Source organism: Anastrepha ludens, chromosome X (genome assembly GCF_028408465.1).
Source record: "Anastrepha ludens isolate Willacy chromosome X, idAnaLude1.1, whole genome shotgun sequence".
Classification (NCBI taxonomy): domain Eukaryota; kingdom Metazoa; phylum Arthropoda; class Insecta; order Diptera; family Tephritidae; genus Anastrepha; species Anastrepha ludens.
The window spans coordinates 29,255,271-29,271,361 of NC_071503.1; the positions used below are offsets into that span (position 1 = coordinate 29,255,271).

At 40.0% G+C, this 16,091-nt stretch overlaps 1 protein-coding gene across 1 annotated transcript in view; it reads right to left on the reverse strand.

Annotated features, from left to right (window-relative positions):
* LOC128869860 (uncharacterized) overlaps positions 1–15,790 on the reverse strand; it is a 44,547-nt gene extending 28,757 nt beyond the window's left edge. Inside the window, exons 1-2 of the mRNA XM_054112464.1 lie at positions 15,662–15,790; positions 15,341–15,539 (exon numbers count right to left, since the gene is read on the reverse strand). Coding sequence (XP_053968439.1) covers positions 15,341–15,539; positions 15,662–15,790 — 328 coding nt within the window. The remainder of the gene's footprint in view (positions 1–15,340; positions 15,540–15,661) is intronic.
* Positions 15,791–16,091: the final 301 nt, after the last annotated feature.

Sequence of the window (16,091 nt, forward strand, 5' to 3'; positions counted from 1 at the left end):
GCTGTGTTGAATTATTACATTGGAAAATGTAAAACTGTGTATTGATCGCTGAGTGTAGTGGTTTATTTTTTAAGTTCAATTTCATTTGAATTTCTGGTTTGCTGCCAGCGTTTTCGTAGGTTCCGTTTTTCTGCTATTCAATTTCTGATAAAGGGTGGAAAATTAGTTCTTATCAGGGGCTTTTCATTTTTGTATACAGCTGTACAGTGAAGAAAAAACATAGGAGGCCAAGCATGGATACTTCTACACGGGGTAACCCACCTTTGTGAAATCCTCCCTTCGAACAATCGTAGGGTCGCGCATCGGAAGTGCGAGCCCGAACCCCACATTCTCTTACGACCGAAATTGACTGCCAAATTCCGGAGAAAAGCACACGACTAGCGGTGAAAAATTACACATTGACTATGTCAATGGAGATCCGAGTGGGGGACATTCCGATGTCGAAACCATCCGAAACAACAATGGCGAACAATCTCTCAATAAGTCTCTAACAACGGTTAAGCCTGGAGCGAGTCACGAAAGTACGCGTTAAAAGGCTGAAGTTACTGAGAGTTCGAAAGAAGGTGCCAGTGTATCCGAAAGAGAGATCAAACGGTGAAGACAGAAAGCGAAGAAAGCCGAAGCATTAACTAAGGCAAGTACTCAAGATCCGTAAACTTCGACACCTGTAAAGGTAACGGGAAAGCGTTGCAGAGTGGAAAGGCAAAGAAAAGGAAAGTCAGGAGACTGAAATCCTGCATCATCGACCCGAGGCAGGTAAAATTTTACCTGAGGAGGAAAGAGGATAAGTCTCCACAAATGTAAAATGGCACTATTGTGTAAACGTCATACATTCGCCAGAGTGGCAGCTAAGGCCATGATGGTAGAGATACATACCGACAAACAAGACGGTCTATTGTCCAAAAGGCAACAATACTATTTTGGCAGCAATCTTTGCTGACTCGAAAGACGTACTAGGCAGAAATCCACTGCCACTTCGGAGGAAGGTTCGATCTTGGGTCACCTAAGGTCCTGAAGTTAAAGTACGGGTGTCGTCTTCACCAGCGAATTTATTGTCGAGTCCAGGATAAGGCGAAGGACAAGGTGTAAATATACTAAGATTCATAATTAGAATTATATTCTCTAAAATAAACCTGCAGCATAGCAAAGCGTTATGTCGTGGGGACGAATCATTCATTGCCGATCGCAAGCATGTAACGGGTAATTTTTTAGCTATTATCTTTTAAAACGGTTGGTTTAAACAGCTGACGCACGTTTCGTATTTTGTTTCACTGTCAAATATCTTCAGTTTGGTCTATAATTTAACCATGAATCGTCTTACAAACGAAAAACTCTTGCAAAACATTGAATTTTATTATAAAAATGCGTGTTCTGTTAAGAAAGTTTATCGCGCGCTTCTTCCATTTTATGGTCAGTTTAATCGACCCACTGGAACAAGTCCAGCACGTTTTTGGAAAGTACGCTACCGTATGCGTTATAAGGCAAGCTGCGAATTTTGCAAAGAGCAGACATTACACACTGATTATTATGAATGCCACTTATATTAATACCTCTGACCAGATTTTTATTCGACAGACTTCGCAAATCGTTTATGTTCACATGTCCGAATCTTGTATGCCATTTTATTTTCCATTAACGCATTTATGCTTTCAACAGTTTTTCTTATTCTTATTTTAGCAACAAATACACTAGCTGTGCTTCTAACATGCTTTACCCCTTTTTGTCTCTCTCATTGCGCCATTCTCCGAAAATTTTATTGAATAACCATATGGCTTTAACAATTGAAAAAAATTGAAGTCGTTATGGAACATATTACACATTAAACTCACTGAACTTATTCCTTCCGCATAAATCGTTTTTCCCGTTGCAATCACTATTTCTTGCCATCTGGGCTCAATTGCATTGAAAAACTTTGCACCATTCACATGAGTGAACTAGCACCACTATCTAAAATTCATGTGTCGCGATCACTTTTCCGTTCTTCAAACATAAAACATGCCTTTTCATTTCTTTTTCTTTAAGCTTGAAAACTTTACACTGGATACGTATATGTATTATATATCCTTTTTTGCCGCATTTAAACACACTATTTTTGATCGACTACCTTCTGTGTTTTTCTTTGAACCGAACCTTTCGGACTTGGCCAGCAGTGGCGGCGCTAGGCATCGGCGACGTCGGCCACCGCCGACGGCCTCGCGCCTGAGGGGGCCTCGCAGAAAAGCGAGTTACCTATTTATTTTCGTTTCGCCAATCATCCTGGCTTCGCCCTAATGAGCGTTCTCACACACACTGCCCGACACGATGTCTGTATTGGGTGAAAATGTTTGTAAGTAATGTGTGTGGCATTTATCATTTATTTATTTATTGAATTCATGGGTGTAGGTTAATCTATGAATGCAATAAATAAATCAGTTTTATGTGCAAAAGATCTTAATTTAGCATATATAGAAACATAATGTGTGTGTGTGCTCTTCATTATGAGCGTCCGATACCAATATCGTATTATCGGGTAGTGCGAAAACGCTCGATTTCGCGCACGGCGCACGAGACTCTGGACGGGGAATCCCAGTGTTGTTTAATTTATTTATCTATATTTCATTTGTCTGTGCGAGTAATTTTTTTCATACGGCAACTTGCAGACTCGCAAACGCAAAGTTTCTTTTTATTGTATTGTAAAGTTATAACCCCGACGTTCTAGTGCACAGTTCTAGTGGATAAAAGTTTTACGTTATTTGTTATTAATTTCATACCTAATGTTCAGGTAAGCCAACTTTTAACTTCAACTTTTTAACGACTTTAAAGTCAAAGGGAGGGGGCGGCGCCGAGGCGTAGCCGGGGTATTTACTGGTCGGGGCGCATATCAATAACTCCGAAAAAGAAAACTGTTAATAAAATAACATTATTATTATTTTAAGCAAAATGGTATCATTAATATAAGTAACTTCAATATTACGTAATAGTAACAATATCATATTCTATACTTAGTTAAGTTGTTATCTAAATATGATCCGACATTACGGGAGCATATGCAAAGTATTAATGAAAAACAACTTAATCAACATTATCTGAGCCACGACATCTAAAACGAATTAATTACTTTAATGTCTAAATTTGTTATTAACGAAATTATACACAGGGTTAAACAAGCAAAATACTACGCCATCTTGCTCGATTCTACCAGGGACGTAAGCCGTGTTGAACAAATCTCAATTATATTAAGATTTTGCAATTTGTCAACTGGAGCTGTAGAAGAACATTTCATTGGGTTTATTGACGTCGCAGAAACAACAGGAGAGTATTTAACAAAATCAATATTACAAGAACTGGAAAGAAATGATCTAGATATCCAAAACTGTCGAGGATAGGGATATGATAATGGCGCCAATATGGTCGGAATTAACAAAGGTATCAGAACAAGAATACTCAATATAAATCCAAGAACATTCTTTACACCATGCGGATGCCACAGTTGGAATTTACTTTTGATAGATGCAGCAAACTCTTCAACGACAGCCAAAACATTTTTCGGCTTTACTCGTATCAATAAAATCTATGTGCTGTTTTCAAAGTCAAGCAAGCGTTGGGAGATAGTAAAAAATAAATTAAAATTGACTTTACAAACTCTGTCTGAAACGAGACGGGAGAGTAGAATCGGAGCAGTAAAAGCAATATTTTTACAACTTGATGATGTCATCGAATATGTGAATGAACTGAAAAATAAAACTGATGATTCCAAAACTCTAAGCGACAGTGAAGCAGTCTTAAAGGAAATGCTAACTTTTGAGTTTATTGTTGCATTACACGTGTGGTATGAGGTTTTGCTACGTGTAAACAATATATTATAAGTAAACTATGGCAATCGGTTCAAGTCAACTTGCTAGTCGCTATTGATACTTTCCGCTCATTTTGTAGCTGGATTCACGAATTTCAAAATACAGGATTTGAAAAAAGCGTAACAGAAGCTAGATTATTTGTGGAGAAAAGTACTTATGAAATTCAGTCTCAATTTAAGGAAAAAAGAATAGCCAGGAAAAAACGAATGCTTAGTTACGAACATACTGATGAACCAGTTGAATCTGCTGAAATGCAGTTCAGAGTTAATTATTTTAACACAATGGTAGATGCTATAATAGTCGATACTGAATGTCGATTTACAGCGCTCAATGAATATTTTGAGCAATTTAGTTTTATTTATGATATCAATTATTTGAAATCTATGCCAAAAGAGGATCTTCTCAAACATTGTACTGATTTAGGTACAAGACTTCGGGAAGGCGAAAACAGTGACATACAGCCTTTCGAACTATATGAAGAACTTTAGCTTTTTAAAACTAATTCACCAGACTCTATCAACGACGCGAAACAACTCATCCAATACATTTTAGAAAATAATTTAGAAGAGATATATCCAAATGTTTATATTACAATTAGAATCATGCTCACAGTTTCGGTCAGCACAGCTTCCGCTGAGAGAAGCTTCTCAAAGTTGAAATTGATAAAAACCCATTTGAGAAGCACAATGAGCCAAGACAGACTACCCGCGTTATCAGTTCTGTCAATCGAAGCTGAAATAGCGGCTAGACTTAACTACGACACAATCCTGAAAAAATTAAGTGAGTCTGAAAGACGAAAACTTCGACTATTTTAATTTCTGTGTGTAATAATTTTTTGTCATCATTTTATTAACAATAAAACTCCGTATACTCATAAATTATTTTATAATTTGGTTCACTTAATTTTTCGTTTTCTTTCACTGCGAAGTAAAGAGGCCTCGTGAAGTTGATGTCGCCGACGTACAAATTTGGTCTAGCGCCGCCACTGTTGGCCAGAAACACCTTCTCATCACTAGCTAAAAATGTTTCATTTTGGCGAAATTCACTTTTCAAAATCTTTGACACCAACGCATCGAGTTTCAGTAAAGTGTCTCAGATTTTAATAGTCACTATGGAACTTTCCATGGCATCGCGGAGACTACAGATAAAGAAAATGGAGGGTGAAACAGTCTGGAACCACAATTCCTATTTCTCTCAGGTCATCAACGATTGAAACTCATTCTTTCGCGCCGCGAATTTTCCCTGCATTGAAATTTTGAAATGTACTAACTGTTTAAGGGGTTACATGAGTTTCGTCGGGTAAAAAAAGGCCTATTTTCAATTTTTTTTTCTATGCAAAAAATTATTTATTTAATTCAAACTGTTTTCTGTCTTATAGATACATATTTAAAGAATAATTTCTGAAAACGTTTCCGGTGACCCCTCGAAAAAAAGGTGCGTCCGCGTTGTCAGCATAACTCCTGACAGGATCATCAAAAATGAAAAAACAAAAAAAAGTGTTTTAGTTAAGATCATAAACTCGTGCTTGAACGAAGGAAAGAAAGAAGAAGTAAAAGTTTGAATTTTGGCAGACATTTTTCCAAAACAATGAAAATTTGCTTGACATTTTGTTTTCTTTTAAATAGTTGTAATTGAAAAAAAAAAAAAACAAAATCCTTCGTTCAAGCACGAGTGAATTGTATCTCGAACACCTGTGTAAAATTTCATCAACATCGATCGGTTGAGTAGTTTTCGAGAGCATTTGACAACCGACTTTGAAACCACAGTTCCGAGAAAACGCGTTTAAAGTTTTGAGTAACAATAAAAGTGGCTTGGAGCCGCACACCTTCCAAAGTCTGTATCTTCGAAACTTTGATTCGGATCGACTTGAAAATTTAGGATAATATTCTTGAGATGTTGTAAAAATTAATAAGCCAAAGAACGATTTTTTGAACCCACGAAACCCATGTAACCCCTTAAATAAGCAACTTAACGTCTGGCACTATCCGTGCAATAAATGGAGTTTAGGTTGGCGGTTCCTTACACAACTTTTTATTTGAATTAATTCACTAGGTTTCACACACAACTTAAACTATTCTAATGATTTCTGATCACTTTTCATCCCGAGAGCGTTTGCAATTTTTTCATCCTACTTTCGCCAACAAAATGTTTACCTGTATCGACTCCGTTGCGTAATTGTCCGAGAAACGTTTTTCGATGTTTGCGATCACGTTCATTTATTCCGTATCAACGCTTCATCGAAAAACAAAATTAACTTGCCCACGTGATATGGGTCCATAACTATTATAAGGTTATGTTACCTATATATATAGGACATAAGGCAAAAACACACATTTAACGCTAAGAAGGATTTTCTTAAACAGTGAATATAGGATACAAGGAATAGTGGGAAATACAAATGTAATTGGGTTGCCATACTTCGTGCATAGACATTAGTAAACAGATAATTAATATTTATTGAAACGTGTTTATAAACTTTTTGAGTTTGATGGCACTATTTTTCGGTTGAATATTATATTAGTTAAAGAAAATCTGGTCATTAACTGAATGATTCGTATTAGAGAAAAAAAAAAATTTTCAAAGGTTAATATTTTTCTTGCAGGGTATAGGATAATTTCTTGATTTCATATCATTATACATAGGTACATTCATATGATTCTATTTGAATAACCCTATTCATCTCACTGATGCGCAAGAACTCGGAACAGTGCATGACTTTTTGATATGCTAATTACACTCCTTACACTTATATAAAGTCATCCTTCGTTCGCATATCCCAGTTAGCCAAACGGCGCAAAAAGACATTTTATCACTTGCATCACTTGAAGAAAAATGCTAGAACCATCAACAAAAAAAAAAACAGTCAAAAATCAGCGGTATACTGTAATCACTTGAAACTTGTAATTACTTTGCAACTTCTAAATTTCAACTTGCACTTTCTAAAAATTCTGGCTAGTTAGCTTAAGAAGCTATATTAAAAGCAATGATGTTTTTATAATTTATAACGGGGTGTACATGAGGAAATATCATAGAGGGATAAATTAACAGCGGTGAAGCAATACAGTAACACAATTCAATGCCGCCGTAGCCGAATGGGTTGATGCGTGACTACTATTCGCTATTCACAGAGAGATCGTCGGTTCGAATCTCGGTGAAACACCAAAATTAAGAAAAACATTTTTCTAATAGCGGTCGCCCCTTGGCCGGCAATGGCAAACCTCCGAGTGTATTTCTGCCATGAAAAAGCTCCTCATAAAAATATCTGCCGTTCGGAGTCGGCTTAAAACTGTAGGTCCCTCCATTTATGGAACAACATCAAGACGCGCACCACAAATAGGAGGAGGAGCTCGGCCAAACACGCAAAAAGGGGGTAAGCGCCAATTATATATATATATATATATATATTATGAATTTGAGCCACGAACATCGTTAAGAAAGGAATTTCACAAAAACAATTCAATTTAATTTAATCGGGTTCCCGAAGTTTATATTACGAAGTTATACAAGAAAAATCGTTAAAGAAATTAATGTAGTGTAGTAGTGTTGTTCAGGGTTCAAAGTAAACAATTGTGGAGTGCCGGCTTAACTGTTGGCTAAGTTGTATTGCATTTCAAAATGAATTATGCATGTATCTATTTTGATAGTTTTTATATCTAGTGCTTTATTACACGATTTCGAATATATGTCACAAAGAGTATGCATATGTGTGTACATACACATGTATATGAAGAATGTTAGAGTTAAATAGCTACTCATATTTGCTCCATATAAGTTTAAGTAAATAAAAAATTATGAGTTCGTTGCCGATTAAAGCGCAAAATTACAGCCACAAGTGATGTACAAAGCATTGATGATAGCGTACATAAACATACACCTATATTCCTATATCTAAGCATGTTTCCGGTTGCACTGCCCTGTAGGAAAACATGAAGGTGTAAAACAATTTTTGTTTCAGATAAAATGAAAGTACTTTATTGCGAAACATTTATTTCATGAAATACTTTATATAAGGCTATCTGTAAAACATTAGGTCTCTCCATTGGTGGAACAACATCAAAGTCCACATCACAAATTGTAGGAGGAACTCGGCCGAAGAGCCAACAAAGGATGGACGCGTCGAGTATAAATTGATAAATTGAAATATAGGAAACTACTTGAATATATAATGATTCCTATGCCAGGCCAGGAATGCATAGGTACTAGGTTGTCATTAATTGTACGCTAATGATTTGGTTTATTAACTTTTGTGAAAGCAACGGCATCCTGATGTAGGTGGAATTAATTGAACTTAAAGTATTTAAATTGCAACACGTTTGGCCAAAAATGCACTACTAAAAATGTAAGTAGTAATATAAGCAATATTTTGCTGAGGAGGTAAAAGTTTAAAACTATTTTTTTTTTAAATTACTAGTTTTGGAAGCTGTCTGTAGAAGGGTATGATTTTCGTATTTTTGAAGCAATTTTCTTAATTTTTTTGCATATTCCTACTTTTAACACTCACTAATATCGGGAGATTTTTTAGCTTTTATCTTTTTAAACAGTTGGTTTAAACAGCTGACGCACGTTTCGTATTTTGTTTCACTGTCAAACATCTTTAGTTGGGTCTATAATTTAACCATGAATCGTCTTACAAACGAACAACGCTTGCAAATCATTGAATTTTATTATAAAAGTGCGAGTTCTGTTAAGAAAGTTTAAAGTCGAAAAATTGTGTTCAGCGACGTAGCTCATTTTTGGATCAATGGGTACGTAAATAAGCAGAATTGTCGATTTTGGAGTGAAGATCAGCCAGAAGAATTTCAAGAGCTACCAAGGTATCCAGAAAAGGTCACAGTTTGGTGTGGTTTATGGGCTGGAGGTATCATTGGACCGTACTTCTTCAAAGATGCTGCGAATCGTAACGTAACTGTGAATGGTGAGCGCTACCGTGAAATGATATCCAACTTTTTTTTGCCCAAAATGCAAGAGCTTGACTTGCATGACATGTGGTTTCAGCAAGACGGTGCCACATGCCATACAGCACGCGTAACAATGGACTTGTTGAGAGGCGAGTTCGGTGAACATTTTATTTCACGTTCGGGACCTGTCAATTGGCCACCCTGATCGTGCGATATAACGCCTTTAGATTATTTTTTGTGGGGCTATGTTAAAGCTCATATCTATTCAGACAAGCCTACTTCAATTAACGCGTTGGTAGGCAACATTAAAGCATTTATATGTGAGATACCGGCCAAAACATTAGAAAGAGTATGCCCAAATTGGACTAAGCGGATGGACCATTTGAAGCGCAGTCGCGGTCAACATTTGTATGAAATAATATTCAAACATTAAATAATATGGATTGTACTATCGATTTAAATAAAAATTTCATGGGTTTTTCTGAATTTTACCTGTGTTTTTTTGAAAAACTTTTCTATAGCTCTTAAAAAATCAATTCATTAGAAAGGGCATTAGGTGCATATAAAGAAAAAATGTAAATAAAGATTTTGTTAACAAAAATGAAAAAAGGGAAACCTGCTCTTATCTCTCCAAAATCAATTTGAACCGTTTAGAAACTTTAGCAGGTCGCTAATTTCCACAGTACTGATATCGTCCAACTCATTACAAAATTGTCTACCTAAAATAGTGAATCTGAGTCGGGATAGAGCAGGGCAATGGTGCAAAAAGAGAGAGATCGTCTTTTCCTCTTCTAATTTAGACAGCTTTTGCAGAACTCCTGTGTCTGCACGCCCATCCTCTGGGCGTGCCTGCCTATTAGGCAGTGCCTTATAACGGAAATCATTGTGCTAAGTCTAAGCTTATTCTGGCTTAGTAAAGATTCTGTGAGTTGAGCATTGAGAGTCGACCACAATTATCGGCCGATCCTGCAGATGGGTTCGTTGCGCAATCTTTCATTAGCTGCTATTACAATTTCCTTCAAAATAAGTAGCTTACACGTTAGGCTGGGTCGATTTGTGGGGAGGCAAAAAAATCGCTCATTGCTTTGTAAAAATCATATTCTAGGGATCAAAATAAGAAACTTTGCCGAAGGAACGAGACGTTTGAGTTCCTCCTTACAGCAGTTAACCAGAAGAGAGCTGCGATACGGCGACGACAGAGCCTTGATCGCAACTTGACTATCGGAAAAAATATTAATGTCCCCCTTCCAACAGCAATCCCTAAGCATGTTGCATGCTTGCAGGATCACGAAGACCTCTGCTTTAAAAATGCTGCTCGTTTCCGGCAGTTTAAAGGACACTGAAATATTGGCTGATTTAGAGAAAACTCCCGTTCCCACTCCAGATTCCATCTTGGATCCGTCAGTGAAAACAGAGGTACCTATATCCGTGCCGACTATCCCACCCTTCCAATCTTGCCCGCTGGAAAAGATAGCCCTAGCACAACCCTCAAACCCCTGTTTGTGGATAGAGAGATCAGTACAAAGCCCAGAGAAAGAAGGGGAGATCTGCTCAAGATTCTACTACGTCCTACAGGAAGTTGCCTCAACCTAATAGCGCTCTCAACAGCAATGGATTTAACTTGAAGAAATACGGGAAGTGCAGAATGACGCTGAGGGCAGCAGTGTGACGTGTTCTACATGCATGAGTGAGGCCCACACGTGCAGTTCTCTACACTCACTCTAGTTTAGTGATGTTGTAGCATCTTTGAAGAGCTACCCACCAAACTAGGCAACAATATGTCAAAATTGGCAGAACCACTAAGTTGTACATCCAGAGTACGACACGTGGCTTGAGACCCCATTTTTTGCCGAACATAGATTTACAGGCGTAGAAGGCTATATTGAACTGCTTAACTCGATTTTCCACGTGCAACTTCCAGTGGAGCTTGGGCTCAAGTATTACACCAAGATATTTGACTTCAGATGAGAGTGTAATGCACGGGTTGTTTAGTCTTGGAAGCGTAACAGGTGTAGGCTTGTATTTCTGGATGAAGAGCATCAACTCTGTTTTGTCAGAGTTGACTCTGAGACCGAAACTGGCAGCCCATATACTGAGTATAGCCAATGCACCTTCTAAAACTTCAGCCATTACTGATTCGAAGGGTTCTGAAACCATAAGGACCAAGCCATCGGCATATGCTACCACCTTAACCCCACCCCTGTTTAAACGAGTTAAAGCTTCATCAATAGCTACTAGCCAAAGGAGAGGCGAGAAGACGCCGCCCTGCGGTCTACCCCTATGTACGAACCTAGTGATTCTAGCTTCTCCTGCCACAGCATTTATTTCCTTACAACCAAGCAAGGACGACATCCAGAGATAGATAGGTCTTTCTACCCCTAGCCTATTTAGTGCAGTAACAAGTAACTCAGCCGTAGCATTAGTAAAGCCGCCCTCTACGTCTATAAAGGCCGCCCGTGAATTGTTTTCCCTCCAGAGATTTCTCTACAGTCCCCACTACCTAATATCAGGCTGTCTCGGTAGATTTCCCTTGAGTTGGAGATAATCTGGTTCCAAAGTGCTCTCAGATGTGACAGTGAATGACTCTCTCGGACACCTTCAGAATAAAGGAGGAAAGGCTTATTGATCTGAGGTCCTTGGTCAAGACGGGGCCCCCTCCCTCCTGCCTTAGAAAGAAGACCACCTTGGTTTCCTTCCAGCTAGCAGGAACGTGGCTTAACGAGGTACACGCCAAAAAGATCTTATCACGAACGGGAACCACTAAGGGTTTCAGAAGACGCATCACTGGCATGATACCATTTATACCAGGAGATTTGAAAGAGGAAAAAATTTCGATTGCTCGTTACAGACTGAAGCAATAAATGAACTTTAGCGAAAGCCCTTCCCAGACGCTGCTAACCGTAGAAAGGCTCCTCTGCAGAAACTTCTTCGAGAACTGATTGGCACATTTTATTACCCGACAACTCCGACAGATCTCACTCAAGTCGAAGAGAGGTGCTGGTTCTTCATTGTCTATGAGGTGTCTGACGATCATACTTGATAGCTGTACCTCAACAGCATTCCAAACGGGCAATGAACTTTGCGTCTACGAGGGCAACTTGGAGATGATCTCTGGCCACCTGCAAGCCACCCTCGCGACCGCGGCTGCCGCTCTGGTTGAAGGGTCCTCAACCTCCTAGGTTGAGGAGTATTTGCTCTTTTTGTCTTCGCACATCCTGTGAACGGTTACGCTTAGACGAGCTCCGCACCGATTAAAGCTGCTGATGTGGTTATTGTTGTGGCTGGTTAAGCCTCGCACTAAGCACAATCCTCGATGTCCCCCTCGGCGTTTTACCGGCCTGTTCGCCATCAGGTAACGTGCCTTAAGCAGGGCGACGGGTGATTTTTTATTTATTTTCTTGGTAACCTTCACAGTGGCCACCGGGGCATCATTGCCAGGGGTCGCTTCGGCAGTCTGGTAACCTTTTGGAAACCTTCCCAGAGGCTGCCTTGAATACGTCTTCAGAGGTCGGCTTGGTTGAGTGGTTAAAGTGGTGATTCTTCCAGAATCCAACTAGCGCTTCCGCACCATTTTGTTGCCACATCCTCGTTACCAACTGGTTTAACCGTTATTTACAGCATAACTATATCCAGTCTGTGCGGTTAAGGCACCTTATTTGGTTGTTAACGTTTAAGCCAGATAGTTGTTCGAGATTCTCAAACAGCGGTTGGCCCAGGATTAACATTCTCTCCTTCCATAGGGCAGGGCATTCACAGAGGAAATGGAAGATTGTGAGGGATATCCATTTTGGCTGCTTGTTCTCCGATAGACCAAAAGCCAGTTATGACTGCCGTTAGTCTCCAGGCGTCCCGTCGTTTCATTCTTATTAATACCGACGAATGCTTGAGGTTGTAGGTGGGCCATAACGTTCTGCTAATTTTGCATTTCGTCTGGACTTTCCACCTACAATCCGTGACTCGGAGGTACTTTTGGGAAATTGTACTCTTGACTGTACCTATTGGTGTGAATACCGATTCTGCAAGAGCGTTATTCATGGCAGATCCCTCTCTTGCCAGTACATCTGCTTTTTCGTTACCTTCAATGTTCCGATGTCCCGGGACCCAGCTTAAGGTAACTTTATGGTTTTCACTCAAGATGGTGAGGCTATTCCTGCCTTGTTCCACTACTTTAGAGGTTGTAGTAGCCGAACCCAGTGCCTGGATTCCAGCTTGGCTATCCGAGAGAATAGTGATATTGCCCCTAAAAGAGAAATCTGCGATTAGTAGCCTTCAGGCTTCCCCAATTGCCAGTACTTCCGCCTGGTAGACACTGCTGGTATTAGGGAGACGCACAGATTTCTCAATTTTAAGTCTGTGAGAATATATACCAGCTCCAACCCCGCAGCCCATTTTACTTCCATCCGTAAAGACCGTAGTGTAGAAGTTGTTTAGAGAGAGTCCCTTATTCCATTCTTCCTTAGTTGGAAAGAGAGTGGCAAAATTCCTATTGAAAGTTAGCGTCGGGACGATGTAGTCAGATCTCACCAAGATTAACTGAGTTTGTCGAAATAATAGACTAGCATCTCCAGCGACCCGCTTCATTTAACCCTAATGCACTCATGGCTGCCGTCTTCTTAATATGTAGGTCTATTGGAATAACGTGTGTCAGTGCATTGAGAGCCTCTCTAGGACATGATCTGATTGCACCGACCGTTATTGCACATGCTGATCTTTGTATTCTGCCGAGTAGTTCTGTATTGTACTCTCTCCCTAGAGCCTTCCACCAAACTACCGAACCATACGATAAAATAGGTCGTATAACCGTTTTATACAGCCATAATGTATGCTTAGGTTGAAGACCCCATCTTCTTCCAAGCATACGTTTACAGGCATATAAAGCAATTTCTGCCTTCCTTACCCGTTCTTCAACATTTAATTTCCAGCTTAGTTCGGAGTCCAGAATTACCTCTAAGTACTTTGCGCTGGGTGATAGTGAGAGAGTTTGTCCGTTAATATTTGGTAGGGTAAAAGTTGGTACCTTATATCTGGTGGTGAAAAGCATAAGCTCTGTTTTACGTGGGTTTAAACCTAGGCCACAGCCTGTGGCCCAAGAGTTAAGCTCGCCTAATGCCCTTTGGATGATCCCACTGATCGTATTAGGACACAGTCCTGACGCCATTAACACCACATCATCAGCGTACGCCACCGCTTTTACCCCAACTCTATTAAGTTTTGTTAAGACTTTGCTAACAACGCATAACCAGAGAAGTGGAGACAATACTCCTCCCTGTGGGGTGCCTCTGTGGACCTTCTTGGTTATACTGATATTACCCATATTAGCTTTGATGATCCTGGTTTCTAACATAGAGATGACTCAATTACTGATGTAATTGTCCACCTCTAAGTCTATCAACGCCCGTTGTATGGCATCTGTACTAACATTGTTAGAGGCGCCTTCTATATCCAAGAATGCCGCCATGGTATAATGTTTGTTCTCTAGAGAGCCGGATTACCTCGTGAAGCGCTGTCGCCGTAGATTTGCCTTTAAGGTAAAGTTTTTAACAGGAAATACGAAAGACTGATTGGCCTATAGTCCTTCGCTGATTCATGTCCCCTCCTGCCTATTTTTGGAATGAAGACGACCTTGACTAGTTTCCAACTATCTGGAATATGACCTAGGTTTAAACACGCTTTAAAAATTTCCTCTAGCCATGGTAGGATACAGTCCAAGGTTTCCTGTAACATGTTTGGGATGATTTCATCTGGGCCCGGAGATTTAAAAGGTGAAAAAGATTTAATTGCCCATGCAACTTTCTTCTTTGTAATTATTTCTTTTGCAAGATGCTGTGAATTATATTGGCTCCGCCTGATACTTCTCCTCCCACTTTCGTGGACGCTGCACCCCGGGAAATGCGTGTTTAGCAGAAGTTCTAGCGATTTTTCTGTCGTAGCTGTCCAAGTACCATCAGGCTTCTTGATCCAAGAAGCCATTGAATGATCTTTGGACAGAACACGGCTAAGCCTGGCAGAATTCCTGGTGGACTCGATTGACGAACAAAATTCGCTCCAGCTCTCTTTCTTGGCGGCCCTAATTGCCTTCTTGTACTGTCTCCGACTCTCTTTGTACAATTGCCAATTTCCTGTCGAGTAGCTGAGGTTAAACGTTGATCTAGATTTTTCCCTTAGTTTTGAGAGCTCACTGCTCCACCAAGGAGGATGGGATTTTTTGCTAAATTTTATGGGGCAGGACGTTTTGTAGGCCCTACTAAATGCCTTCTCCAGTGTTATGACCCTACTCTCAAGGTTTTCGGTGAGAGTGATTTTGTGGATGGGAATCTCTCCTATCCTTTTATTGACTATGTTTCTGAACCTTTTCCAGTTGGTTCTTAGTGGATTCCTATACGGTAAGGGCGGATCAACATTAAGATCTAGATCGTTAAGGATCCAGCTGTGATCCGAAAAAGACCTTTTATCAGAGACCTTCCAATTGTCTAACCTTACTGAGCTGTTTTCAGACATTAGGGTAACATCGATCACTCCCTCCCATACTTGGAAAGGTGAAAGTGGGAGTGTTACCCCTGTTACATACCGACAAGTTAGTGTTAATTTTGAAATCATAAAGAGACTAACCTCGGTCGTTTGTTTCGGGGCTTCCCCATGGAGCATGCCTTGCATTGGCATCGCTTCCGAGAAGCAGGGTTTTGTTTGGGTTTTCCTGCACAAGCTTACGAGCCTCCTCCGGCGGTGTTGGTCTTTCGTGTGCCATGTTTATAGAGGCAAGCGCTATTGTGACTCCGTCAGTGGCTTCCACCTCAACAGCCGTCACATCCTGTGAACTATATAAAGGAATTAAAAATGTGTTTAAGTGTTTTTAGCTACAATACATGTTCTGGGATTACCTTCTATCCGTTTATAGTAGATATTGTAGGTTTTCCCAGTGAACCCTTTCACCTCGGTGCTCCGCACCCAGGGTTCCTGAATTAATGCGATATCCACGTCCTCCTCCGCCAGGAGAACGGTTAGGTTGTCCGTTGCGCACTGTGAATGCTGCAGATTAATTTGGACAACCTTTAAACCCATGTTTATTGGTTTCCTTTTTCGGACTCGATGTCATCTAGCTGCATGCCAGTCAGCACTTCGTTGGCACCATCGACCTCATCCTGCTCCTCTTCCGGGTTTGCAGAACGGAATATCTGCAGATGAGTCTTGCTGATCCCAAACTGAAGTTTGTTTCCCACTTTCTCCAGTGGTTCCAGACTCTCTTCTGTAATAATGTGCCTATGCGGAGCCTCCGCTTTGATGATCGACCAATCGGTCATCGGCACCGAGCGATTATGCGCCTGAAGGTAGGGGATTAGTTGATTGGCTTCAAACTCCATGT